This window comes from Clupea harengus, chromosome 9 (assembly GCF_900700415.2).
Source record: "Clupea harengus chromosome 9, Ch_v2.0.2, whole genome shotgun sequence".
NCBI lineage: Eukaryota > Metazoa > Chordata > Actinopteri > Clupeiformes > Clupeidae > Clupea > Clupea harengus.
Window position 1 is genome coordinate 22,792,624 of NC_045160.1, and position 26,401 is coordinate 22,819,024.

Sequence of the window (26,401 nt, forward strand, 5' to 3'; positions counted from 1 at the left end):
ACTGAGATTAATTAACATGCATTTATTTTGTTTGGAATGGACTATGACGTAGATACTAACAAGATCATGATGTTACCAGGCCAAGTTGCTGTACAACATTACCACAGTAATGTAAAAGAAACCATCCATCCCTCATGAATATGCATGTACAATATCAGCAGACAATGGCCCTCATTCTCGAACATTTTCTGAAGTTTCTTCTGAAATGTTTCTTACGGGCTTCGGAAAAACAACGTAAGCAAAAGACATCCGCCAAATTCATGCACGCTTGAAAATGCGGTCCTACGCAGCAGAAGTATTCTGGGCTGTGCTCCCCCGGAAGAGTTTTCTTAAATTGAAAGCGCGTTCTCGTGCTCCTGAATTTGCATACATACACGCCCTGCCAGCTCCTTATAAGGGCACGCAACCGTAGTGACGTGTGCAGTCGGAATCGACCGACTCTACACGAAAGCAACTCGTAAACGAGTCATGTCAAAGCGGTTTCGTGTACATTACATTTAGTCATTTAGCAGACACTTTTGTCCAAAGCGACGTACAAGGGATAGAACAGTCAAGCTACGAGCAATAGAGACCTAGTGTAACAATAAATACTACTTTACATAAGAAATAGAAAAACGAAATAGGAAATAAAAACGAAGTGCAGGAATGTAACTGCTATAAGTGCAAGTTAAGCACTAGTCGAAGTGCCAGTTAGGAAGGGAGGTGCTCTCTGAAGTGTTGGGTCTTCAAAAGCTTCTTAAAGGTAGAGAGGGACGCGCCTGCTCTGGTAGTGCTAGGCAGTTCGTTCCACCAACGTGGAACTACTTGAAAATTCTGGATTGCCGTACTTGCACAGACGGCAGTGCCAAACGACGCTCACTAGACGAGCGCAGCATTCCGGTGTAGTCCTTTTATTTATTTTATGACATCACGGTGCCTCGTAGAATCATGACTATAGGCCTACATGTGAAACGTAATTGTTAATGATACTTTAATCCGAGGATCTGTAGAGTTGATGTGAACGCAATCACCAACGATTTCTCACAAATTAATTAACACGGAGAGTTTTCTTAAATGCGATTCCTTAAAAAACCACAAGATGGCCCCGTGGAATCGCATTTGAGAAAACTCTGGCCGAGTTACGACTGCTATTTCGAGTTCGGAAAGTCTTCTGAAGTTCAGAGCAAATCCCAGATGAGAGAACTTTCATGAATGCCGAATGTTGTCCTAAATCCAATTCCTCTTAAATTCCTCTTAAATTCTTCTTAACTGCGTTCGAGAATGAGGCCCAATGCCTATATCTTAAAAAAAAATGCAGATTGTATTACCATGGGAGATGAGTGATGACACAAAGCTTTATTAATTTGTAAAAAGGCAATAATTGTTATTCATGTCATAGCCTATAGCTCTATGTATGTAATACATTTCAGACAGCTGCAAATGAATCCCATTTGCACGGTGCAATATCCACTTGATCTCCAAACACCCTGCATACCTCCCTCATATGTAGGCTACTTTTGATTCAAGGGAATCTCCTTGTGTTGTGTGCACTCACTGGTCCACCATATAGCCTGTAATCAACCCTAAACCAAAGGGACTTTATCTTCTAATCAGCATCAGATTACAAAACATTTGGCAAGAGGTCCACATCAATAGAATTTACCAGTAAGTTTCCAGAAATCTTTTTTTAAGACCCACTAAATTGTCCCTAATACAGAAAACTGATGTATTATATGTTTATCCACCTCGCCTCTAGATATCCACTGTGTGGCGATTGTATAATGCTATAGGCTGCATCTCCTCATTCACTTGGGTGCATGCACAATAGAGGATGGATGCCCGACCCGAGCCCGTCGGAACCCGGCGGGACTCGACGGGCCGGGTCGGGTTCGGACAAATATTTAGAAATTATACTCGGGCTCGGGTCGGGTTCGGACACATCAGCACAATAAAGCATTGAACATTCCATATTTAAAATCTTAATAAGTAGTGAAGTCAACGTGTCTGCCTCACATAATGCAGAAGTTCGTTTTTGAGAATAACATAAATCACATTTAGGATAACAGCCTTCTTCCTGTGGTGGGAATTTGTTTATGTCGTAGCTGTGACAACGCGATTACAGGCATCATGGAGGAAGTTAAAAACAAACGGTCATCTGGAGAGTTTTAAACGATACTAAACGAAGGGAAATCTACTGGAGATATTTCTGCTTAGTAGTCGATGCGGATTATAATGAGGCTGTTGGATATGTCCAATGTAAGAAGTGTGACGTTTTAATGAAATATGATTGCTGCCATCCTCTTTCTCCACAACAACATGGATTAAACCTCGATGGTTGGACTATGTAGATAGTTTAATAACGAACGTTGCCGTGCACTTAAAGTTTTAAAGAAAAAAAAACGATCTTCAATGGTAAGACTTGTTTGTTGTGCCTCCTCTGGTGTAGCATATAACGTGAGTTTTGTTTAGGCATAGCAGATGCCTGGCGTGTGTAATGTGTAGGCTATTTCATTCCGTTCTTCAAATATGCTTATTTGCCCTCTTGTGCGCGCTTGTGAGTTTAACAACGCTTGTTTGACTGAGCAAATGCATTTATCTGTTGATGCCCGAGTTTAATAAAGGCAGGCTATTCGTAAAAAAACGTACAGAAACGTACATAAATATTAGTTGAGACATTGCCTTTGTCGGGCTCGGATCGGCTTCAGACAAAATATTTGAATGGCTGTCGGTCTCGGGCCGGACGCGGGCACTACTCTGTCGGACGCGGGCCGGGCTCGGACAAAAATTCGGCCCGATCCACCCTCTAATACACAATGGTAGTGGTGACATGTGTCCCTCTACCATGTAAGTGCTATGAGTGTCAGGAGAAGTGCAATTTAAATGTAAAACTTAGTTCAATCGTCTGGCTTTCTCGTTCCTCAGTATGGACTGGAGGTATCTGACTGAGGATGTGTCTTAGGGATGCTTATGGTTTGGAATTGTATGGACAATACCTGTGTGCCTGAAGAAGGGTTTCAGGTGATGGCCGTTCAGCCAGCTGCATGTAACACTACAATAGCTACAGGCAGCTTACTCTGGCTTCCATGACTCTCCTTTGTACGTCGCTTTGGATAAAAGCATCTGCTAAATGACTAAATATACATGTAAATGTAAATGTGTCAGCTACTAGGCCTGTGTCCACTATCAAGAGATGACTACTTTGACATTGCTATCTTATAATAAAACATATGTGCACCAAATTGTGTGATACTGCCTATCCAACAAATGAAGTTTAACTACAGGTATTTATATTTTAGGAAAAAAAATATTTGAGGATAAATTATATATTTTCATAAACAGGCTATGGAAGAAGGGAGGTTGAGGAACTTGTGCGCCCTTCTCCTTTAAACTAGGGATAGCCTGTATTGGGAGGAGTCTGTTTCAAGAGCGAACAGCAGGCAAGGCCTGGGGCACGTTCAATGTGAAAATGGTGTGCACCGTTTTGCTACAGTTTCCGGGTTGAACGGCATGTTTCCTCGAAACGGTGTGGAAAGGCCTTTGGGGTACGTTTTCTCCACTTAAGTTGGTGTGGCAGAGGTGTTACCCAATCAGCAGCGACATGTAACTACGGCCCATATAGACAAAAGATCACTGTATTAAAAAGGCAGTCGGATCCAACTAGGATCAAAGTCCTTTACAAATGCAAAATAAGATAAAAAATTAACACGTAGCCTATTTAAACTGATTTAATCAGGCTCCGAAAATTCTCGGAAAAGTACGCAAATAATGGCCTTCTCAGATGGGCTTGCATAGTACAACAGTGTGTTCAACCTGCCACTTTTTCCGTTTTAAAGTGTAATCTAAAGATGTTCATCCCATGTGTCTATGGCTCACTTCCAACTTTGAGCCTAACTCCACCAACTGCATAATTTTGAAAAATACTAAGAAGCTTGCAAGGGACTGGGGAGCGGGGGCTAAGGGTTTACTACTGAGAGTCTATGAATATCGTGTCATGTATTCGATGGATGGTGAGATGTACCAAATGGCTGATTCTACGTCAGCATCGGCCATGCAAGTTTCAGGATGATTGGCAAACCGGCAATTCTGTCAATATAAAAACCAGCATTTATGTGTTTCGTCACAGTTCAGTCTCCTCATTTAGTTTACGGTTAAAAAAACATTTTAGAGTGCACTTACGCTTTAAATAAACGTTTTGTCGGGGCTGAACGCAGCCCTTCTTGGACAGGAGGCGATCACGCCCCCCGGTAGTTCTGCGTTAAAGATATATGCTCTGACCTTAGATAACCACAATCGACCGAAAGCTACTGCAACACACAACCGACTCTTTCAGTTGGTTTAGTCGTCTAGTACGAGCCTTGTCCAGATTTCGAAAACATGTCTGGTTCGATTAAGAATGTTGCAATATTTGGAGCTACGGGAATGACTGGACTGGCGACCTTACCGCAAGCGGTTGCTGCAGGTAGGGCTTCAATGCAGTGTTGTCACATTGCTCCTGTTCTGAAATTATGGCATATATAAATGCTGTGAATTTCGTTAAATTGTTAGAACTTTGTGACTGAATGTTATACTCGTTTGACATTTTCGATGAACACCCAACGTAGGCCACTACCGATGTAGGTCTTGTGTTTTGGGTCAGAAGATTGTACAACGACGTAGCCATGTGACTAGCGACAATACCAACAACTTGATTATCACCAAGCAATGATGAAGGACTACTGCAGCATTCCCCACATCTGGACACAAAATGCGGTATAAAGATGATATCAATGAAATAATTCTACAAAGGTGACATTAATAGCAACGCTTTAGCCTGAGATCCAGATGAGCCCGATCCGTTGCATTCCTCCTTTACCACGGCCACAAGGCATCAACGAAACTATCTAGTCATGGTTGTAGTCATTTTCTGCTGAGTCACCGATCTTGATAGCGCGCTGCATTGTGAGCGATAAACTGCTGACAGTCCTTTATCATCCTTTCCAGGAAGGGTGGGCACTCAGTCCAACATCTGAGCCCTCGTTCCTTTCGCAACTTGAAAAGTTCCTGATTTGAACCATTTCGTACATATAATCTACACTTGATGACTTAAAAGTACAGGCATCAGTTGTTGATAAAAAAAGCAAGTTATAGAGCACGTAATTTTACTTTATAAGACTAATTAATTAGTAGCATATTTTGACAACTGCTATCACATGTTATGTAAGCTCAGCATCCAACAAATAAAAGACTTGATGATTAGGAGTTTAGATTCCTCTTTTCTCAGTTATCTCCACTAATCTTATATTTGACATACTCTGTATATGCTCTGTACTGTTCTTGCATGTATACTGATCATACCCCGCAGCCTCTTACTGTACTAAAAACTACTTGCAGCTTTCACTGTCCTTAGACTGACCTCACCCATTCACTTGTCTTAATCTAGCTATCTTTCTTGGACATTCATTGGAACTACACCAACGTGGTCATCCATTTAATAAAATATTATTTCTGTTTGCTTTAACAAGTATTGATATTATTTCTTTAATCCAATTCACAATTCAAAAGCGAGTCATCAAGACTGGGGAGTCATCAAGAGTAATATATTTCTAAAAGAAAGATACTTCCCCTTCATTCCTTTCGTATTTTTTCAATTGAAATACATCAACCTGGATACACAGGGTTCACACTGAGGCCCAGAGATCCGAGTCTGACCCCAGTCATGTCTGTGCTTCCTCTTTTGCAGAGTACAATGTTACCGTTCTGGTGCGTGACCCAGCCAGACTCCCCGCCGACCACAAGGCCTCCAGAGTAGTGGTGGGGGACGTTCTGAACAAAGACGACGTGAAGAAGACCATGGAGGGCCAGGATGCAGTCATCATCATACTGGGAACCAGGAGTGATCTCGGTAAGTCTGCCGGTCTCTCACAACCAGGGGCGCAGATAGCACTGGGGACGGGGGGGACATGTCCCCCCCAGATTCATAGTGACCCCAATCCGTCCCCACCACTCTCATACGTAAGGCGACAATCATCAGTTAATAACTCTGCACAGCTGATTAGGCGATGTTGGCGTCCCCCCCAGTTCAAAAATCCCATCTGCACCGCTGCTCACAACGACATGCCAAGGCAATAAGACCACAGGTTTCAGCCGCCTACCTGGTATAGTTTGGCCCTGGTAACACGATGATCTAAGTAGGATAAACAATTATTCTATAGGTTTACCCTGCGGTGGTGAAACAAGTTGCTTGAAAATGTTTTGAAATTCAAAAAATGTTTTGTCCTTAGTACTTGGTTAGTCACAGTGACAGAGATGTTTTTATTTTCCTCTCCAAAGCATGCCGAATTCATTGAGAACTGCCAGATTATGAGAAGATAGAAGATCAGATCCATATCAGATAATGTGTACATATTAACGTCACGCAATAGACCCCTAAGAACATTGTAAGAGCTTGAGAACAGAATGACTGAAGGATGTTCTGTGCTGCTGGTCTATGTAGGCCAGTGGTTCTAAGAGGGGGCCAGACCCCCCAGGGGAGGCGTGGGCTGAGGGCGGAACAAACGGAACAGGGGGGGGGGTGACAGGGGGCCTGCCATGAGAAGTTTGGGAACCACTGAATAATAGGCCAACAGGTGCAGTTGCATTTTAACCTACACCACTACATGTCCTCAAGAGGGCAGCAAACAACATATTTTCGTGCATTAATGTATTCAGGGGGTAAAATACTGAATGCTGTTTTTGTGGCTAAAGGTCCAACTACAATGATGTCTGAGGGGACGAGAATCATCCTAGAAACCATGAAAGCCAGAGGGATCCGTAAGGTCATTGGATGTATGTCAGGTACAGTATTGTCTTAAAGCTAAAAGAAATGGCATGACTTTGCATTAGAACTCTCAGAAACAAATGATATGTTGGAACCCTTAGAACCCTGCTCCACCAGTTGAGTTACAGAGCAGTACAGAATGTGTCATGTAACTCATCATGTGTGTATTTTAACTTTGACTTTTTAAATTGAAGTATTTTGTATAATTTGAGTATTCAAATGCAATATTTACTTACCTTACCTTCTCACCGGTATAACTCTTCTCTCCTCGTCCTCCAGCGTTCCTCCTGTGGGACCGGTCCAAAGTCCCCCCTCGCCTAGTCCCCGTCACTGAGGACCATGACAGGATGTACACAGTCCTGAAACAGTCTGGCTTGGATTACGTGGCTGTGATGCCGCCACACATTGCCGGTGAGGGGATAATTGGTGACCGTTTCAGGACTAATATTATCAGCTGAAGGATACATAATTTACTGTTGCTATTTAAAAAAATCAGTTTGTTTGTTCTGTATAAAGTAGGTGTTTCGTACAGTTCCATTTAGTTTATGGTCATGAAAATTGGTGCCCTTGTAATAAAACATTATTTACAATTAAGGTGGGTATATACATGAGATGTGTAGTTTTCGGTTTTCCTGTAGTAGTGTCCTTCTCTCTCCCCTTAGACAACCACCCCCTGACTGAAAAGTACACGGTCACCGAGAACATGCTGAAGGGAAGGGTCATCTCCAAACACGACCTCGGCCACTTCTTTGTCAAGTGCCTCGCCACTTCAGACTGGGATGGAAAGACTGTGGGGCTCAGTGGGGAGTACAGTTAAAACCTTTGACATGTTCTAAACACATTTTTTTTTATATAGTTTGAGTTTTATTTGTGCACAAAGTTACTGAGCCTTACTTATCCATACAATTACATACATTTCTTAAAGATAAAATAATGAATAGAGCTAAGGTTAAATACAGAAATACAATGGCCATAGTCTGGATCGGTAACACTATATTGTATACACTATCCATCTTGTAGATTGATGTGTATCATTCGACAATGTGAAAGACTGAAGTAGCAAAAGCTGACTTGTGCTAGTCACATTACTTGTATGGAAAGAGAATGTGACTTTTGTTATAGATTTTATGCTTTTGCCTATTGGGGTTTGCTAGTTATTTGATTTGGATCAGTATCAAGGCCTCTGCTCAATTTATTATTGTTCAATGATCTTGATATTTTTGTATTAAAAACAAATGTTGTTATTGAATCTTATTTGAAATAAAAACATCTTTCTCAACATCTTTCAGCAAATAGGCCTAGATAATAGGTTATTTCAGGTAGGCTGCTATTTTGGCAGTTATTTAAACCTATTTAAATATTAAACTCAACAAACAGAACCTCTTGTTTGTTTGGTGATTTTAATTACACGGACCCTAATCTAAATTTCAAAGGGAAATGATATCGTATCAACGTATCAAACCAGATAGAAGCACTACAAAACTACAATTCCCATTAACCCCCGCTTTACAAACGCGCCTGCTCTCTGCATTCCTCAATTTGAATCACCAGGAGGCGGGAAGTAAGGAAGATCATGTGTATTTTGAAGCAACTTGCCTTCGTCAGCTACAACTTTTTTACCTCAGTATTTCATAGGGGTTTTACATATTTTACCGACGGTTCATTTTTAGATGTCTGGTACTTTTCCTGAACGATCGAATCGGAAGAACTTCATACAATATACTCATTCAAAGTATAATCTCCAAGTCGAAGACGAGGATTCCTCTACACTGACCAGTAGGTAAACTTTAGGCTAATTTTCCGTCCATCTAAATTAGCTATCGCTGCCTAACTAAATCATGTTACCCGAGGAAATAACGTTACGCCGACTGGAGCATAACTTTATTTTTGTAAGATTACTTTCAGGCATACTTTTAAGATCTTTGATGTCTGTTTGAATATAGGAGGCAGTGTTTGGGATAACCTGCGGCAAATTACGAGACAACGAGTTTAGCAAGCTAACGGCCGACTACGTGCCATTAGCTATTTTTGCCGGGAAATAACACCGTTGAGAATGAAACACTAGAGCGGACTCGTCTCTGGGGTTTACCCTTGACATTTCGGTAGTTATGCATTCCTTCCGTAATCTCTTTCTATATACAGAAATGAAAAGATAATCGACTGGAATAATGTTTGAAAGTTACTGTCCATACTTGAGAACAACTTGTATAATGGTAAAGCATTCCGTTGCTGTTGCTCAGATGGTAGGTAAGGTAACAGGGTGCCCGTCTGCAGCCTCTCACCACAAACAAACCATTAAGATGCCCTTATAATTAGCAATATTGCCATGGTGAACGCCAAAGGTGAATGGGTGCTTCCAGCCATGGTGCCAATCTTAAAATGCTACCAGGATGTGGTGTAGTTCCTTCTGTTGAAGCACATCTGAATATCCGCAAAATATGCTTCGATTAACGCTGAAATCTTTTCAGGCACCTGAAAGTAACCGAAGACCTTCTGCAACAATATAAAGACATTAGGGAGGTTAAAGAAATACTGAATTAGATGCCAAATCATGCTACTGTGTTCCAAAGATCTAGAAGAATCCTGGTGTTCCTGCTTTCTGCACAGAAATATTTATCAAGCTATTTGCCTTCAATTACGACACCAACCTCTTTGCTACCACACTAAAGATGATCTTTCCTCCACACTGAGACTGAATGAGCTCGAAATTGGTCTATGGCCAATGCCGTTTTTCTCCATCGGAATGTAAATACCACCTGCCCAACGCCACATCCTCGGAATCATTGCTTTTTTAGTACAATCACCATCAGCTTCCATAGATACTTCAAAACATCAGGTGCTCCTTTATAGATACGATAAGGTAGTCCATTAGGGCCAGGAACCTCTTGCCACATGGCCATCTATCCAACTCTGTGCCGGTAACGTTAGTTCCACATGCCTCTGCTTGTCAGTACACTTTGAAAATGCTCCTCCAGGGTTTTTCTTTCCTAGACATTTACATGAATTAGGTTAAAAAAAAATGATGTTTTACTTTTTTTTTTGTCAGTAACCCTTTTATCTTTTCCAGGTACAAGATGACTGCCAAAGGTGTGAAGAGGAAGTTCCCAACAGAACCAGAGGAAATGGGCCCGGTGTGGGAGCACCAGCGGCAGTCTGTGCTCGACATTTCCCTTGAGAAGTTCCAGCACGACCTCACCCTGGTGGAGCCCAGCCTGCGACGCTCCGTGCTGATCGCCAACACGCTGCGCCAGATTCAGTATGAGGAGCCGGTGCCGAGTCCTCACGACCCGGTCATCCCGCTCAAAACCCCACCTTCTCCGATCCAGCAATCAGTTTTACCAAGCAGCTTCAGCCACCATGGGCCCGTCCAGTCCTTTCCCGCGGCAGTCGCCTGTCCGTCGTTGACTGATGATAGCGCAGATGACTGGATGTCCACGTCTTCTGAAGACGAATTCTCCCTGTCCACGGCCATCTCCTCCATTCTAAGGGAGCTGGACGGAGATGGCAGCCAAAACAGCAGCCAGCCCTCTCTGACCCTGCAGAGGACACCCCTGGGGTCCATTGAAAATCTCCCTGTAGGTTTGGATGCCGGGCCCAGGCAGAAGCCTTGGAGGGCTGGGCCGAGAGGAGAGGAGTGCTGGAGAGGTCTTGAAGGTATTCCTCTGGGCGTTGGTGTTGGTGTCACACGTCAAACGTCCTTACACGATGCTGCCCTCGACAGCCTCTTCTTGGATGTGGATATGTCTGTGTTTGACAGGGAGATGGGATCGCTCGGGGCGCGGGCCTTCTCTACGGTGGCCAGCGAGGAGCTGGTGAAATATCTGCCGTCGCTCTCGGGGACCAGCTCCACTGGGCTCTCCAGCCAGGGTGTGAAAGACTTGCACGAACTTGAGCATATCATGGAGATACTAGTCGAGTCCTGAGATGGGTGTTGTGATTTAAAAAAAAAAGAAAAACAACAACTTGTGGGGGAAATGTCAGGTATTATAGGAGCCATACATCATCTACGCCGTCTGTATTTGTTCTACTACCCTTGTATGTACAGCACTAAGAAATATGCACTGTTTGAGTGCAGAACTATTGAAATACTGCTGTGAGTTCAGTGAATATCCATCGAGATTCCTACACAGATGTTATAAGTATATGACAATTTATGGAACATGACTGCATGGAAATATTATTTGAGAGGTTACGAGCACAATATGAATTTATTTTTTAATATTATTAACCCATTGTGGACTGAAAAGGGTCAGAAACAACATCTGAAGTTAATTTGGAAGTGTTAGGGGAAAAGGGCCCAGAAGTGTGAGGTCGTTTTGTACACAGAGCCTGAAGACACGTGTGTGTGTGTGTGCACGTGTGTGTGTGTGTGCACGTGTGTGTGTGTGTGTGTGTGTGTGTGTGTGTGTGTGTGTTCTGTTTATGGCTCTATGTGTTTGTGCTACAGCACTTCACACTGAGGGAGGAGAAATGCATGAAGCTCTAGTAAGCTTGAGGGTTTGTCCGCATCAAAGAACTATAACAGTAGTTTTTATTTTAAGTGTCATATCTCTAATCGTTGAATTGAGCAAGACTGGTGTGTATGAAGACGGCCATAAGATGGCAGAGTTACAGTTCAAATGCAATGCGATGTGGAAAGCGTTTCCCAGTTTTAAACACCAAATTTAAGCCAAGTTGGAATTGGCATTTTGGTTTTTCTACTTTGGAAACGTTACATGACATACCTATTGTTTGGACTGCCTGTAGTTTACAGTGAATGTTGAGCTGTGAATTTTTCACCATTAGTCTTCTTGTGTTAATCCTACCTCACTAGTGCCACCAATCCCAATGTGCTCTCTCTGGTCAACCTACTTAGGGTTGTTTTCACACAACTATGGTCACCATTGATTGGGGGGGGGGGGGGTTACGGGAGGAGTTAAAATATTGTAGTAGTCAAAGCAACATTTTCTTTGAGCTGCACAACTAGTCTTTTGCAAAGACCTTCACAAAAATGTTTGAACTGTTCTTTTGTTCCTATGTGTAAACATAAATGTTTGGTGTTCTAATAATATGATGTAGAGATTACATACAATATACAATGTTGTAGCAAAGGCCCTCTGTACGGGGTCTCTTTAAACATGTTAGCATTTCATCCTGAAATATTTGAATTCATTAGACAAACGTTAGTGTTTTTTTTATTTGCTAATGCAGAAGCATTCTTTTATATTCAGCCTGGCAATGATGGATTATAAAGAGTAATCTATTTGAGTTGACCTGGCTTTTATTTAAAGTTTATTTAGCCTTATCCATGTATTTTGATATTTCTATGTTTTACATTATTGTACTTTTATTAATTTGAAAACATCACATATTCCATGTTGGCCTATTGATAATGTTCCTGGTTTGGCTGTGAGGTTTTGCCAATGCACTTTGCTCTGTGATGTGACGATTGGGTAATTTTAGATTGAAAAAGGAAAGAAGAAAAAAATGATACAAAATCATAAATTGTAAAGAATAAATGGTTGTTTATGGTGCTGAAATAACTTAAATATGTAGGCTACGTGAAATTATAATTATAGTAAATTGTCGAGATTTAATGTGAAGGGTAAGGTGGCCATTTTTGTTTTCTTCTAGTTAACTTGGTTTACAGTGCAACTAAAGTGAAAACTGTAATCTGTTGAGTCGCGTCTGTAATACAAACTCACTCTGCTGCTCCGAGAAGACGGGGGGGACGTGGAAGAAGAACAACATTACAAACTAATGTAAACACACGGCCGCCCAGAGGGTGCTTCTCACGAGTTACACTGTGTGTCTTGGCTGCTTATAGATGGGCAGTTCTGTGTGTGCTGCTGCCGCCGCCAACGCCACCTATGAGGACATAGGAGCCATCTTACTGAATTATGTCTATGCAAATACTAATGTTCTGGTTGCAACATGTTCATAATAAAGTTTATAATGGACCGTACACATGCTTTGTGCTCGATTGTTTCGGACTGTGTGTGTTGCCATAACAGTAACTCAGGATGCTGTGCCGACTGATCAGTACAACATTACCAAAAAATTAGTCCATTATGGACAATACCAGATGGACTTCATGAAGCCTTAAGCAGTAAGTGTTTTAAGTTGAATATTGATTTTTATATTTTAGATTATTTCATGATAATAGCACTGAATATTTCTTAACGTTTTACTAGATTTTACTCCATTTTATTATCAGGGAAGACTCCTGTCCGTGCCACAAGCCACTCGGGCTATTCACTAGATAGATACCAGTGACTTCCTTCCAGACACAATGAAACCATTCAAAGATATTTCCAAATGTGCCTTTGATCAAGATCACCATGCAGGCAGGAAGAGGAAATATGGAGTAGTGCCACATTTGTGTCCATAATCTGTGGCCACCGAGAGAGAGAACTACAACTGCGCCATTGTGATGTAGGCCTAATTCCTCATGATTTGGGACTTGACCTTATTTCCCTCCCAATTTGATTCCTCTAAATGAGTTCAGTGCTGTGGACCTATGGCCCTCAGCATCACCACGGCATCTTACTTAGTATTTCGATTGCCAACTTCTAGTTGAGGTTAAATTACAGGGAGAAAGTTAAAACCAATATTCTCTAGTTTTGTGAGCATTTCTGTAATGGTCTTCCTTTTAAATTTGGATAATGTAGTCTGCATGTGAGCACAGATGTGGTTAACGTCATTTTTAACCTCCTGAATAAAACTGCACAAAAACGAAATGTACTTTTAGCGAGTGTGCGAGATTGGTGGAAAGCTACCCTCATTCTAACTAGAACTTGGTCATTGTTCCCATAAAGCAGTGAAAGTTCAGTGCAGGTGGTAAATGTCTCTAGAATAACAAGGACGCCTTTTAACATGCCAGACTTTCACAAAGGAAACTAGTGTCTACATATGGCAGGGTTGTCGCTTTCAAGACCATGCTATTTTGTATTTGTATGCTTAAATCACTAAAAGATGTTCAAAAGAAATGTCAATACAAGTTGTTTACTTGAATTATTCTTTTTTTATTTTATTTGAGTACAATGGCAGAGTACATTTTTTTTTGCATAGTTAAATTGAATCAAGTGACAAGTACGATTTACCCCCACTTCTTTTAAAATATACCCATCAAGCACCCTTTTATGTCCTATTAAACAAAACAACTACATTCAGTAAAACAACTACATGTATAATTCAAAGATAACATGGTAATTGTATCAAACATCAAAATTGCACTGGCATCGGTCACTGGCAGATGACAACGAGGGCACATTAAAGCAGGCTCCTCCGCCTAGACTACAGCCTCAGGTCTCTCTGATGTGGGGTATGTAACAGAAGCGAGCATCACAGGGGTCACTTAAGGATTTCCCTGTGACCATCCTCCACATACAGAGAACAGCCTCACACGGTATGACGAGAGTTAAATAGTTCATTAGCCCTACACTTTGTGCTGTGGGTCAACATGTGGATAAAGATCTTTAAGGCTACTTATGTGCAAGTCAGTTATCTCACTGTTTATATTCACACACACACACAAACACATATATATAACATCCTATTTAAGTTATTCAAGACAGAAAGAGAGGATAGAACCAGGAAACTGACAGGAAGACTTGTTTAGTGTCAGTGGACACACTGCAGTCTCGAGAACTGCTGGTTGTTCAGTTGCAGATGAGGTCACAGATGGCAATGCAGTGACATGGAATTCGACAAATTACCCAATCAAATGACATGTGACTGGAGGGAGAAAAACAAAAACAAAAAAAGAACACAACATGGGCCTGAAAAATCAGGAAAATGGAAAACTAAACAAAAGTGCTTTTTCTGCAATTGCCAAAAGTCCCAAGGGGAGGGTGAAGATGGGAGTTCAGACTCAACATACAAGCTCCTGAGAACTTTTCCATGGGGCCAGAGACCCGAGGTCTCTCATTGATCTAGATTTAATATTGTTGACATTTGGGCGACATGCTCTGGTAAACAGCTTATGAAATCACCAGAGTGCACAAGAACTCAAATGCTACAAAAGCGATGTCATTGCATAAGGACTCCACAAAGACAGACTTCATTACCAAATAACACAACAACAACACCCCCACCAGGCTGGCAGGCTCTGATGTCATTGGAAACAAAATTAAATCAAAATAAATAGCAATCTGATGTCCAGTAACACAAAGAAAGTGGTCAGGAAGAAAGTGTTCAATAAGACAGGAGAGGGTCACTTCTGGTGTCAACCCTGCAAACCTCCCCAAAGGACCTCTTCAAAGTAAATGCTTATGTTATGCTCAGTCAATACAGAATAATCACTCTGGCTCTGTAGAATGCCGTCTGGCTTTACACCCCACCACCCCACGCCACTTCTGCATGGCAGGGTCATGTTTACACACAATCCTACAGCAGTTCTGGGCCATGTGCTGCAATTACACTGGGTTCTTCTCACTCATACCTGCCTGCTTTTGATTTTACACAAACCCTCAAAACCAGCTAGCCGGTCCAGTCCAAAAACAAATATCCACAATCACCATGCCTCAGTCTAGTGTGCCACAAACATGTTTGATCCTCTTTGAGATGTTCTTGTGGGGTCAAGCGTACCTACCCTGACCAATGTCACATCAGCCAAAGGGTCACCCCCTTCTATTCATAGGGTAGGTGACTAATCGCCACTCCCACCCTCCATAAACAAAACAACAACAACAAACAAAAAAAAACAAATAGGGCAGAGGCAAATGAGCACAAAAGAGTCCTTCATCTGCCAAAGGAGTTGTAGGAGACTTGAGAGCTTGGGTCCAGGGGCTTGGTGGTCTCTCGAGTGTCCTCCTTTTCGGCCTTCTCCACGATGGGCTCCCTGTCCTCCGCCAGGTCATCGTAGCTGGGTAAGTGGAAGAACGCTGTGAGGCCATGGACGTCGGCCAGCCTGTGGAACGTGCGCAGAACCAGGAACATCACCATCAAACCGACGAAGAGGTAGACTGCAAGAGAGACAAAACAGGGCGTCTTAAAAGGCATTCATTCTGATACGCATATTAATTCACTTTAGATACAACCAGCAGACTGCAAGAGAGGAAATGTTTTGTCTTTAAAGCATGTGAATGGATGTTTCACTTCAAGATGCAACAGGTAGATTCTGCGTCCCCTTCTGCACTGGCAATCAAGTTAAAAGCCACAATAGGCAACAAACGAGCTCGGTAGAACCCCCTCTGCATAAACAAATACTAAAAATAAAAACATCTACTACAACAAAAGCAGACAAAGGTCAGATATTGTACCAGCAAGAATTCATTTTCAAGATGTTACGGATGTTTCTGGATGTGTACCTATGCTGCAGAACAGGATTTTTATGATATGGTGGCTATTTTAACCTTTAAAAACAAACAAAAAAACACGTTAAACCAGCTTTAAAAAAAATGCCCTAATCCCTTAGAAGTAATGAGGGTAAACCAAACATGAAGGGTTATTAACCTCAGGTTCGTGAGCATGTAGAGCAGGTCAATAAGCGTGCCTTTCCTTGATAAAAGAGGACAAACCTATGCTTATCTGAAATTAGGCCTTGGTGAGGGTGTTTAAAACCTTGTTTTCTAACATTAATTACCCTCAATTTCAGCTTTTCATGTTACAGTAAACAGCCGATTATCACAAGGTAGTGTTCTTTAAAAAAAAAAGCCCCAGTCCTGTCACTCTGTACAATACAAACATTGGATTAAGTGCTTTGCTAAACAGCTCACTGAACAGACTTTTCTTCTATGTTTCTCGCCCCCTTTCATCACCAAGTGATGGTCCAACATCAGAAAGGCTATATACTCAAATAACCTTGAATGTTTTCACACTATAACAGGCCACAGTGGGACAATCTAATATAGCTTTTGTAGATACCAATCCATTTAATACAAAAATAAATAAATAAATAAAATAAAATAAAAACCAGCCACAGCAGCCTACACCCTTTAGGCAACGCCTTCAAACGAGTTCCTAGGAAGTTGCTGACTGTGGACCAGATCGACACCAGATAAGGACGACTACTACTCCTGTTCCTATAAGCCAGTTTTTCACTGCAAGAACTCGTGGGCCGTTTTGGGGCAGCTCACACCTTTGTACATGCTGCGAGCGCAGGAGCCCACCCCTGCAGGACCCTACCCCTGCAGGAGCCCCTTCAAGGACGCTCTTTTAGGGGAGAAACCTGGCTAGGTACTTCTGTGCGGCCCTGAAACTGCTTGGTGGTGCTTGCAGTGATGGTTGACACTTGTGAACGATGGTTAAACGAGATGTGAGTGGAAGACAATTACAAGCACCGTTTTTTTTTAAACCAGCAAGAATATTTTTTACCAGATGTAACGCGGTGAATCCGGCAAGGGAATTATAGCTTACAGTGCTAGCATGTTGAGATTACCATCACTGACTGAACACATGAGCAAAACATCAGCTGAAGTATAGGCTTTATCTAATCAACAGTGGTGCTGGTATCTTAATTTATCAAGCAATTGCAGCTGCCATGAATTCATTTAATCAAGTCAACTTTATAGCAGGGGGCGACAGTGGTAGAGAAGTTGTTTAGTAATCAGAAGGTTGCTAGTTCGATTCCCTGTCGAAGCGTCCTTGAGCAAGACACTGAACCCCTAATTGCTCCTGATGTGCAGTGTGCCATCAGTGTAAATGTAAAATGTGTATACATTGTAAGTCGCACATATGTAAGTCGCTTTGGATAAAAGCGTCTGCTAAATGACTAAATGATAGCAAAATTCAACTGTTGACTCAACCTTGGGGTAATCCTAACGTTATCTAGAAATACTCTGGTTTAGTGGTCTAATGTTGGTGCTGCCGCTGGAGAAGGGCATCATTATTCTGTAGTGCTTGGAACTGACATTGAAGAGCAAAGTAAAAGCGGGTAGTTCCTGCACTGCAGCGAAAAAAAAAGAAAAAGAACAGAGCAGGGGGCCGTTCCGGTCCACCTTCCAGCCACTTTAAAAAGTCCCACGTGTTTCTGCAGTGGGAAGGCATGTTACTGCACCAGGATCTTTTCGAGCCCAAAGTTAAGCAAAGCCGAATACCACAGGAGTGAATAAACTCTATGACTAATAGAGCATGACTCATGGGGCCATATCTTCCCAGCTGCTTAAACACGGAGGCTGTAAATCTCCCTGCGGCCCTCGGAGAACAGGACCTCATTTCAGGGAGCTGAGGCCTGGCCTGAGCAAATAAAAACAGACACGCTGCAAACTGGTCAAAAATCGAATGACAGGAATGTCTCCTCCTTTACTACAGAAACACATATAGATCGTTGTTCATGTCGGCCTGTTAATGTTTCACTACAACATACGATTTTCAAGTAAAAAAAAAAACACCATTTTGCTTGTTGGAGCGATGACCAGGCCTTTGGTATTACATTCCACCATACATTATCTGAGTATCCAAATCATACGCATACTTTAAGCGCATTTGATGGGAGATAATTTCGAAACACTGTTAATGACTTCAGAATATATTAAATCAAGTGCCTTGTATTAATATATACCTTGTATGAATCATGTGCTTATGTAAGCAGGAACATGGCTTTTCTGTGTTTCTGTGTGTGTGTAACTTAGATTATTAGGTGCCACTTAGTCTGCATATGTACAAGAGCATGTTTAGACCAGAGGTGATAAGCTTCTTCTGACCTTGGGCAAAACTGCCATCCTTGCAATATAGGGAGCCTTGGACGTCAGAGATCCACCACGTGGTTATCCCTGCTGAACGCTAAACTTCTGTCTATATAAACCTTGTGCAATGTGTTTATCATTGCTTCACTTTCAGCCTTGTGCTGGGAGTGAGCCCGATTGCAATTGTGGTTGTTTGTCTAATAAATATACTTATATGCAGCTCCGGAGTCCTGAGGTAACTAGGGTGAATTTTCACCTATCAGCATTCATGACATTCAGCTAATGAAAGTGTGCGTGTTCATTAGCTGTATTAGGCAAATACAAAAATGGACATTATTAGATCAAGGGAGGAGTTTTTAACAGTTGGGGGATCAAAATGTAAGGTTGTCGGGGCAACTTCAAACAGAAACGGCTAATAAAATGGCAAGAAATGCAAATTTGTGCAAATAAACCATCAACCTTGGTCGCATTGTACCTTATACGAATAGAGTTATCAGGCCCCCTCTAGCGAACCGATTTCTTATGTTATAGATTTTATGCGAATTTCAAAACATTTCCACTCAGGATGATTTGAATGGTCAAAAATTCACATAAAAGTTGGACGGCAACCCAGCTAATCATTCAGAAACAGACCCTAGGGTTTTTACAGAGATAATTCTGGAAGGCTGAAGGGATGTTGCATGTGGTACAGTTTTTAATGGAAGTCAGCTGGCAAACATGTTTACTTCAAAAACTCTGGAGTTTAGGTTTATGTGGAGGAGGCCCAGAGGTGAACAGAGCTGGATACTTAAAAAAAAAAAAAAAAAAAAGGTGTGAATTTTGAGAGTTTTGCCACAGCTCCCTGCCCCAAGCGCACGCCCATACACGCACGCACACATGCACGGCTAGACATAGTTTCACACTTCCTTCATTCTGTTTCACACTAGCCACAGTTTCCCTAATGCACTTCAGTACTGACCAATCATTGCCCTCAGCACAGGGAGTTGTGAGGTCATAATCACACTACCATTTGTATTTATGTACTGCCCTTCTGGCAACAGCCCATGGTGCTTTCCAGAGCTCATACAAGAGACAGATAAGGTAGAACGGTAAAAGGAGAAGTAGAAATAAACCCTATAATTAAATAAATACAAATAAAATCCTGTCCAAATTAAACAGACAGCTAGTGCATTGAAATGGCAGAATGCCAAATGTATGACTGGTAATATTTGCCCAGTGCCAGCGAAGTCAGATGACAGTTAGTTAAAAAAAAAAAAAAAAAGGGTGTGTCGCAACGTAGTCACCTACCCTTGTGAGGTCAGCGATAAAAGCACAGTCATTGTCCTCAAGTGAACAGTGAGCAGAGAAACTAAAACGGAAACTGCTGATTAATTTAGTCTTGCAGCTGAAATGAATCATGAAATCAACTGCCCTCAAGAGAAATATATCCTGGAATTTTAACTAAGTGGATATATACAGTATATACCACGAAAACCTCACGACTCCGGTTTGCTGTCAAAGTTGACCGGACCATGTTTTGGCCATTAAACAACATTCCATCGTCATCCCACAATGGCATCCAGAGCAAACTGGTTACTAAACTCACCGACCTAGGTCTTTCCCAACCCACCGGTCACTGGATCAGGAACTTTCTGACCAACTTCACAGACTGTTAAAATGTCTCAGTAGAGCAGCCAACATACTGAAAGACCCAACCCACCCCTGGACATCATCTGTTTGACCTTCTGCCCTTCGGCAGACGCTTCAGGCCCATCCCAGCACGGATTAACAGACTCAGGAACAGCTTCTAACCCAGAGTCATATGACAACTGAACAAATACTGACACAAACCTGTGAGACTATCTGCACGACTCTTACAGTTACTTCTACAGACTGTTGTTTACATTGTAACTGCTCCCTTTATAGATTCCTGTCTGCACTATATGTATACAAGACCACTGCATCCCAACAAATATGTATCATTCTCAAGTGCAATCTGGCAGCTGCTTTCTCATAGTTTCGTATTGTTTTATACCTTGTTTTTATAGGTTGAACAAATATATACATTTCATATTTTTGCACTTTCAATTGTGTGCATGCACCATCTGGATTGCTACTGCACGCAATAAAAGGGATCTATCTAACCATCTAAAGAATGAAGAAATGTTCTGAAAATGATAACATCTCGAAAAAGGCCTCCTTACTGACACAGTAAGCTAGTGTTTTATTGCGTTTGAAATCATGTGGACACGTGTACCCATAGGCCTCTGTAAGCCAGTCCCATTGAACATCCAGGAGGAGGAGACTCCCCCCTCTGTTGTGTCTCCGTGAGCATCAGCACATAATCAATCCGTGGCAAAGAATGTGAATGTTATTAAATTATAACACCAGCGGCTGGACAGAGGCGAGCGAGCGAGAGGGAGGGAATAAGAGGGGGTTTGTTTTCAAATCAGTCTCATGTGTTGTAGCTTTAAAGCCAAGAGTTTCAATGTCGAGTGTCTCCCATTCAGTCATTTTCCAGAAGCGCCACACTAAAGGAAGTGAGACGGTACAGACAATATCAGCCGTCCGCTATAAAGCGTTTCATGTAGTTTCTTTTTTTTTTTTTTTAAAGACATATTTGAGGGGCCTTAATAGGTCATTGACCTTTACAGAGATTGTTTCACTTCACCATTGGGTCCCTTTCTCACGCTTTTAAAACGAGTAGATTGCATGCAACAGCAAAACCAAAATACTCTGGCATAAATCTTTTTTTTTGGTTTGTTTTGCTGTTAACTTGCCAACATCCAAACCCAATTTTGGTAGGTCAGCGAGACCCACACAGCCACCCAATCTCAGTCATCCATGCTTTAGATAATAAATGATTTGACTCACAGTAGCTTAAAAGGGAAATATACCTAGTACGCATGATCAAACTCTGACAATTAGCATGTTTATTGGGTTAGAAACAATTCTAAAATCAGTCCAATGCCTCATTAAGGGAGAGCTCAACACAGAAAACCGCGCAACTGAGTGGTGCTTTGTTAAGTTATGGAAGGGTTTTAGCAGGAAAGCTAGGCTTGTTGACGTCAAATCTCACCGCTATTCAATAGCAAACTCTCCTCAGTCACACCTAAATACGTGCTCTTGCCACAAAGTGTTAAAGCAACATATGGCCTAGACTAGAGACACTACCACTAAATACATGCTTACCCTTGACAATCACAAGGGGATGGGACATGTCGGGACAGCCTAGTAGGGACACTTTAGGAGAAATTGAGTGTTCGTCTGCGTTTAGATATAATGCTACAATCAATAGGTTTGCTTTGACGGTGAATAATAAGGGCATGAGTACATGCTCTCATCCTTAATTCTAAAGGGAGCACGACTGGAAGAGAACTCTGAGGCTGAAGCACAGCCCAATGTTTCAAGGTTACAACCAGTTATGGCCATGACTCACTCACCCATCACAGCGATCTTGTAGAGAGCCCTGTACTCCTGTCTCGGCTGCTCCGCCGGGACAAAGTCGCCCAGGCCGATGGTGCAGAGCGATATGAAGCAGAAGTAGAAGCCGTCCAGGAAGGACCAGTTGCCCTCGATGGTGCTGAAGACAAGCGCGGGCACGGCAAAGAAGGAGAGCACCACCAGGATCAGCAGCAGGCCGAAGTGCACGGTGCTGGCCAGCCGCGGCTGCAGGCCCGCATGGTCCTGCAGGACCTTCAGGGGCCCGTAGGTCAGCACGTGCATGAGGCGATGGACGCAGGCGGCCAGGACCATCATGGTGAAGGGAACACCCAGCAGAGCGTAGATAATGGAGAAGGCCTTGCCCACGTCCGACAGGGGCGTGGTATGGCCATATCCTGGTAGATAAAGACAGAAAGCAAAGGAGAGAGAGAGAGAGAGAGAGAGAGAGAGAGAGAGAGAGATATTTTAGAGTATTTAATTTCAACATGAACACATTCACAAACAGATGACCTCAGTTCACATACAAAAGCACACATAAGCCTTGAGCCAACATCAGAGTACACATTACATGTCCTGTTCAGCATTGTCTATGCATTATCAGTGAATATAAACAGACATTCCATGCAAATACCAGAACAATAGAGTCCCTATGTTTACCATTTCTCGATTTTAGTTTGCGTGTCTATTCATGGGACTTCTACTCTTTGCTGGTTATCTGCTAATGGTTTATGGGGAAGAAGTACCCACCTGCATCTTTGTCAACAATTTCTAGGTAGGGGACAGTAAAACTGAACTGAAACAAGGCTAACAATAATTGAATAGTGCCACAACAACAATATAAAAGCTAAATCCTCAAAGTTTGTCCGCACCCTCCTCCTCCTCCTCAAAGGCTAGATCAGACATCATATCATTAACCCTAAGGTAATGCTGAGGTCACAGTTAGACGCCCGCTCCTTCCTGATGCAAGCTTGTGCACTGATAGTTTATGCAGGCATTCGTACATCAAAGAACGTTCTGCTTCTGGGCACGAGTTACATGGTTGGTTGGTTGTTTGATTAAACAATTCATTTAGGTATAAATCTGTTAAAGTATTTGGGGTATTGTTACTAATCCAAATCATGAGGGAGTTTTCACATGTGCCCTTTTAAGTTCGGTTAAATAGGACTATGGTTCGTTTTCAGTCGCACTTCGGTGCGGACCAAAAGAACCGCACCGAGACCCTTGAGAGGAGGTGGACTCTGTCTGGTCCCAAACAAACAATGGAGTGGTTTGTTTGAGGTGGGATGGTGATCCGACTCACCTGTTCGGTTACGCTGGGGTTCTGAATGCATCGACTGCACCAAATAGCCTACAGTTTGTCTCCAGAATAATTATAAAGTTAAGAGAAAAAGCCATTTAAATTATTTTATTTTAATTAATATTGAATGCCATTACCAGATATGAACCTAATGGGCTGTTGCAGTAAAAGCTTAATTCTTTCGTATCACACACACAATCTGTACGCTATGCTATCGGGGAAATGAGTGAAAGTAGCCTCGGCTACTAAGAAACCCTGAATTTCCTTCCGAAACTTAAATAGAATATGGAGCTAACCCCTTCTGCTCCCACAACTTGCTGTGCAGCAAGTGCTAGAATGTCTGCTGAAACGTTTAACATTTCAGCAAGATGTAGCCTAAGGCCTATTTATTTTTTGTTTCAGTACTTAGCTCAGAGTTGCAAATGTATTCCATTAGACGAATTTGTTAGGCTATTAAAGTAAATATGTAGGCCAATCACATGTTCACATCCAAGGCCTAAATATATTCTTCAGAATTCTACAGGCTATATTGCAATCTTCTAACATTGCATTCTCGTCAGACATTCAATTTAAAAAGAAACAATGCTATTGGTCGGCCTCTAACCAAACCATTCGCTAAGTTCAGCCTGGCTCTGGCCATTTAATGCTGTTACCACGTGCTCCTTTTTTGGTGAAATTGTGATCAAGCACGGCCAATTCCGCCAGCCGTTTGTCATCAAAATAGGGCCTTGGGGTGAAGAAGGTCTCCCATCTCGTAAAAAAAGGAACATAAATACTTCCCTACATTATATTCGAGTTCTCTACATGTGTGGGACTCAACACACAGCCATGTTTTTCCATTTTTGTCAACTGATGGTTATGTTGTTTGAAATAAGTAGGGGGTTCTGTTTCCAGAGGGTCTTTAAGACAACAAAGCTCTTTCTGTTGGGAAGAGAAAAACAATCCCCTTCTGCACTAACAACAATCAACTGGAGTCCCCGCCTCCCCTCCCCTTCTATTTTTTTGATGCTCTGGCCCAATTTGTTTCCCTCTCTGTCGGAACAAAGGAGAGCCTTATCAATATTCCTTACCCATAAGAACTGCTTTGTTTTCTGTGGTTTATTGAATTAAGGGTCTGTGGCTCTCATTTAAGTCTAAAAATAAAGTCAAACTGTCAACAATCTTGCTTATGCTGTTTGAGAAAGTATTGTCATGACAATAACACAACATGGCCTGACAGTACTGGACACGGGTCATATAAATACGAATCCATTCTAATTTCTCTTGCCGTCATACACAGTATTTCACTATTCTATTCAGGTAGCACACACAACCTAAATGGCATAGGGGGAGGGGGGATCCAAAAAATAAAATTATATATGGACAGCAAACAGGGGAATTTCTGTACTGCTAACAGGGAAAGCCTATTTACACTTGCCAACATGCTCCCCAAAAAAACTCTGCTTATGTTTGAGTGTCATAGTATGTCAGGTCTTCACTTCCTCTTGCACTCCAAACACTTCCCTCACTATGTTTAGCTTCATGCAAATAACTTGTTCAGTGTGACCGCTCACACAAATAAGCTTGGCTTCAAAAGACAACTCAGCCCAAAAGACATAGATTAGTTTACACTATGCTCATTCACTACCTAGCCAAGAGATGGTCAACACAGTCTCAATCAAATTACATGACACTCAAATGTTGCACTTCACAGGCAATTGTTACACATAACAGGCAATTGTTACACATAACAGGCATACCCCTTACTCGTCTAAGCCTGTGTGTAAGTTTTTAACGGTTTGCCTCTATGGATTCCTCTATGTGCTAATAACTTTAACTTGTCTCACTGAACTTTATAAAACCTCTTAAAAGTAGTCTATCAGTAAATTTGACTGGCCGTCATTTTTACTTAATCCTGACCAGTAGACGATTAAGTAGGCATAAGTGTTCTGTTTTGCATTACACCCATGGAAGTGTGCGTCTGGAGCACCTGGATACTTTTTAACTTTTAACAGTGATTACAAACAAGGTTTATATCCAAAAATATCCTTTTCTACCTCGCTGAGGTCTTATGAGGTAACCGAAAGAGACGTTTAACTTGCACTAACAGGTAGCTCAACGTGACAAATGACAAATATTCCCTCATATAGAATCTAAAAATTCAGATGGTTCCGCTACAACTGCAAATATTTAATTCACAGGTACTTTACAACCACCATTGTTTATTTATTTATTTATTTATTTAAATAAGTTATGGCGCATTGTCCAGGTGCGACTCGAGAAAGTATCTTAACGCAGTCCCCTTGATAAACCGACAACGTGGCGCAGTCAGCGTTTCCCTTTGCCTGGAAAAACAAAATACCTTCTAATTAGGCTACATAAACCTACAATAAGCCTAAGCTATGACATATACCGCGACTTTAACATGTAAAACACAAACAATATGAAAAAGTGGGTAAAACCCAAAGTATGTATGGAAGATAGACTGCCCAAGCAGTCAACATCAGTGATTGATTTAAGCAGCTCATTTATCACAGCCTATGAGAGCAGTAGCTCCGCCTGATGTCTTCCGACCTCCTTCTGATGTAGCCTAAAGTTAGGCTACTTCTCCGACTTAAAATGAAAATGTCCATACTAAAAACTCAAAACTTGTTTTAACACATCAGTAATCGACTTTGTGTCGCTAAAACTATATTGGTAGACGCCAACAAGCCTATATGAAGATAGTTGAACAGTCAATCTTAAATGCTATGGCTTTGAAAGCTGATAAGAAACTTTTGGTAAATTTTGACGCACCTACTGTCGTCACCAAAGTGTTCGCGAAGAACAAAGACGAGGCCAGATCCCAATTTGAATGGCCTGAACCATTTCGGAGTACTGAAACGCCGTACTTATTGGCCTTCAAAACTCTTTCCAAAAAGACGTCCAACTGCGATGCGTTGATGCAACTCTGGTTGAGAAATTGCTGTTTGAGAGACGTCAAGTCAGTTCTCAGCGTCTCCTCCACCGGTCCTTCGATGTAAGAGAAAACAAGCGCTCCCAAAAGCAGGTAAGCGATGTAGAATATAACAATCCCCGCTACGAGAACGCAAGTTCTAATCAGCGGGGACATCGCTAGCCGTGTGCGTGCTCCTACATGAACTCAAATATATCAGTGACTCTCCTCACTCGCAGCTCTGTGAAACAGGACAACTTTAATTGAACTCCACCTTCTCGCGATCCTCCACCCACAGAGAAATGCTGGCCAGGAAATAAGGTCGGCACTGGGTTACGAGGAAAGTAAAAGTCTTCGGTGTTTTGAGAAATTACTGTAATGTAAGA

The 26,401-nt window shown here is 42.0% G+C and overlaps 3 protein-coding genes across 4 annotated transcripts; 2 read left to right on the forward strand and 1 right to left on the reverse strand.

Annotated features, from left to right (window-relative positions):
• The first annotated feature begins 4,212 nt into the window (after positions 1-4,212).
• blvrb (biliverdin reductase B) lies at positions 4,213-8,042 on the forward strand. Of its 2 annotated transcripts, none has more exons than XM_031573878.2 (5): positions 4,213-4,438; positions 5,699-5,860; positions 6,703-6,783; positions 7,055-7,186; positions 7,438-8,042. In XM_031573878.2, the coding sequence occupies exons 1-5, from the start codon at positions 4,354-4,356 to the stop codon at positions 7,590-7,592; spliced, it is 615 nt and encodes a 204-aa protein (XP_031429738.1). In that variant the 5' UTR covers positions 4,213-4,353; the 3' UTR covers positions 7,593-8,042. The 2 variants fall into 2 exon arrangements, with proteins under 2 accessions (XP_031429738.1, XP_012693814.1); XM_012838360.3 differs by having other exon boundaries at positions 4,220-4,438; positions 6,703-6,792.
• Positions 8,043-8,096: 54 nt separating this feature from the next.
• sertad3 (SERTA domain containing 3) lies at positions 8,097-11,137 on the forward strand. Its single transcript, XM_031573876.2, has 2 exons — positions 8,097-8,551; positions 9,843-11,137. Exon 2 carries the CDS (start codon positions 9,850-9,852, stop codon positions 10,696-10,698), a length of 849 nt encoding a protein of 282 aa, XP_031429736.1. The 5' UTR covers positions 8,097-8,551; positions 9,843-9,849; the 3' UTR covers positions 10,699-11,137.
• A 2,621-nt stretch (positions 11,138-13,758) lies between these two features.
• Positions 13,759-26,321, reverse strand: kcnk6 (potassium channel, subfamily K, member 6). The gene is made up of 3 exons (XM_012838300.3): positions 25,877-26,321; positions 21,804-22,199; positions 13,759-15,720 (listed from the first exon to the last, which is right to left on the reverse strand). The coding sequence occupies exons 1-3, from the start codon at positions 26,190-26,192 to the stop codon at positions 15,497-15,499; spliced, it is 936 nt and encodes a 311-aa protein (XP_012693754.2). The 5' UTR covers positions 26,193-26,321; the 3' UTR covers positions 13,759-15,496.
• Positions 26,322-26,401: the final 80 nt, after the last annotated feature.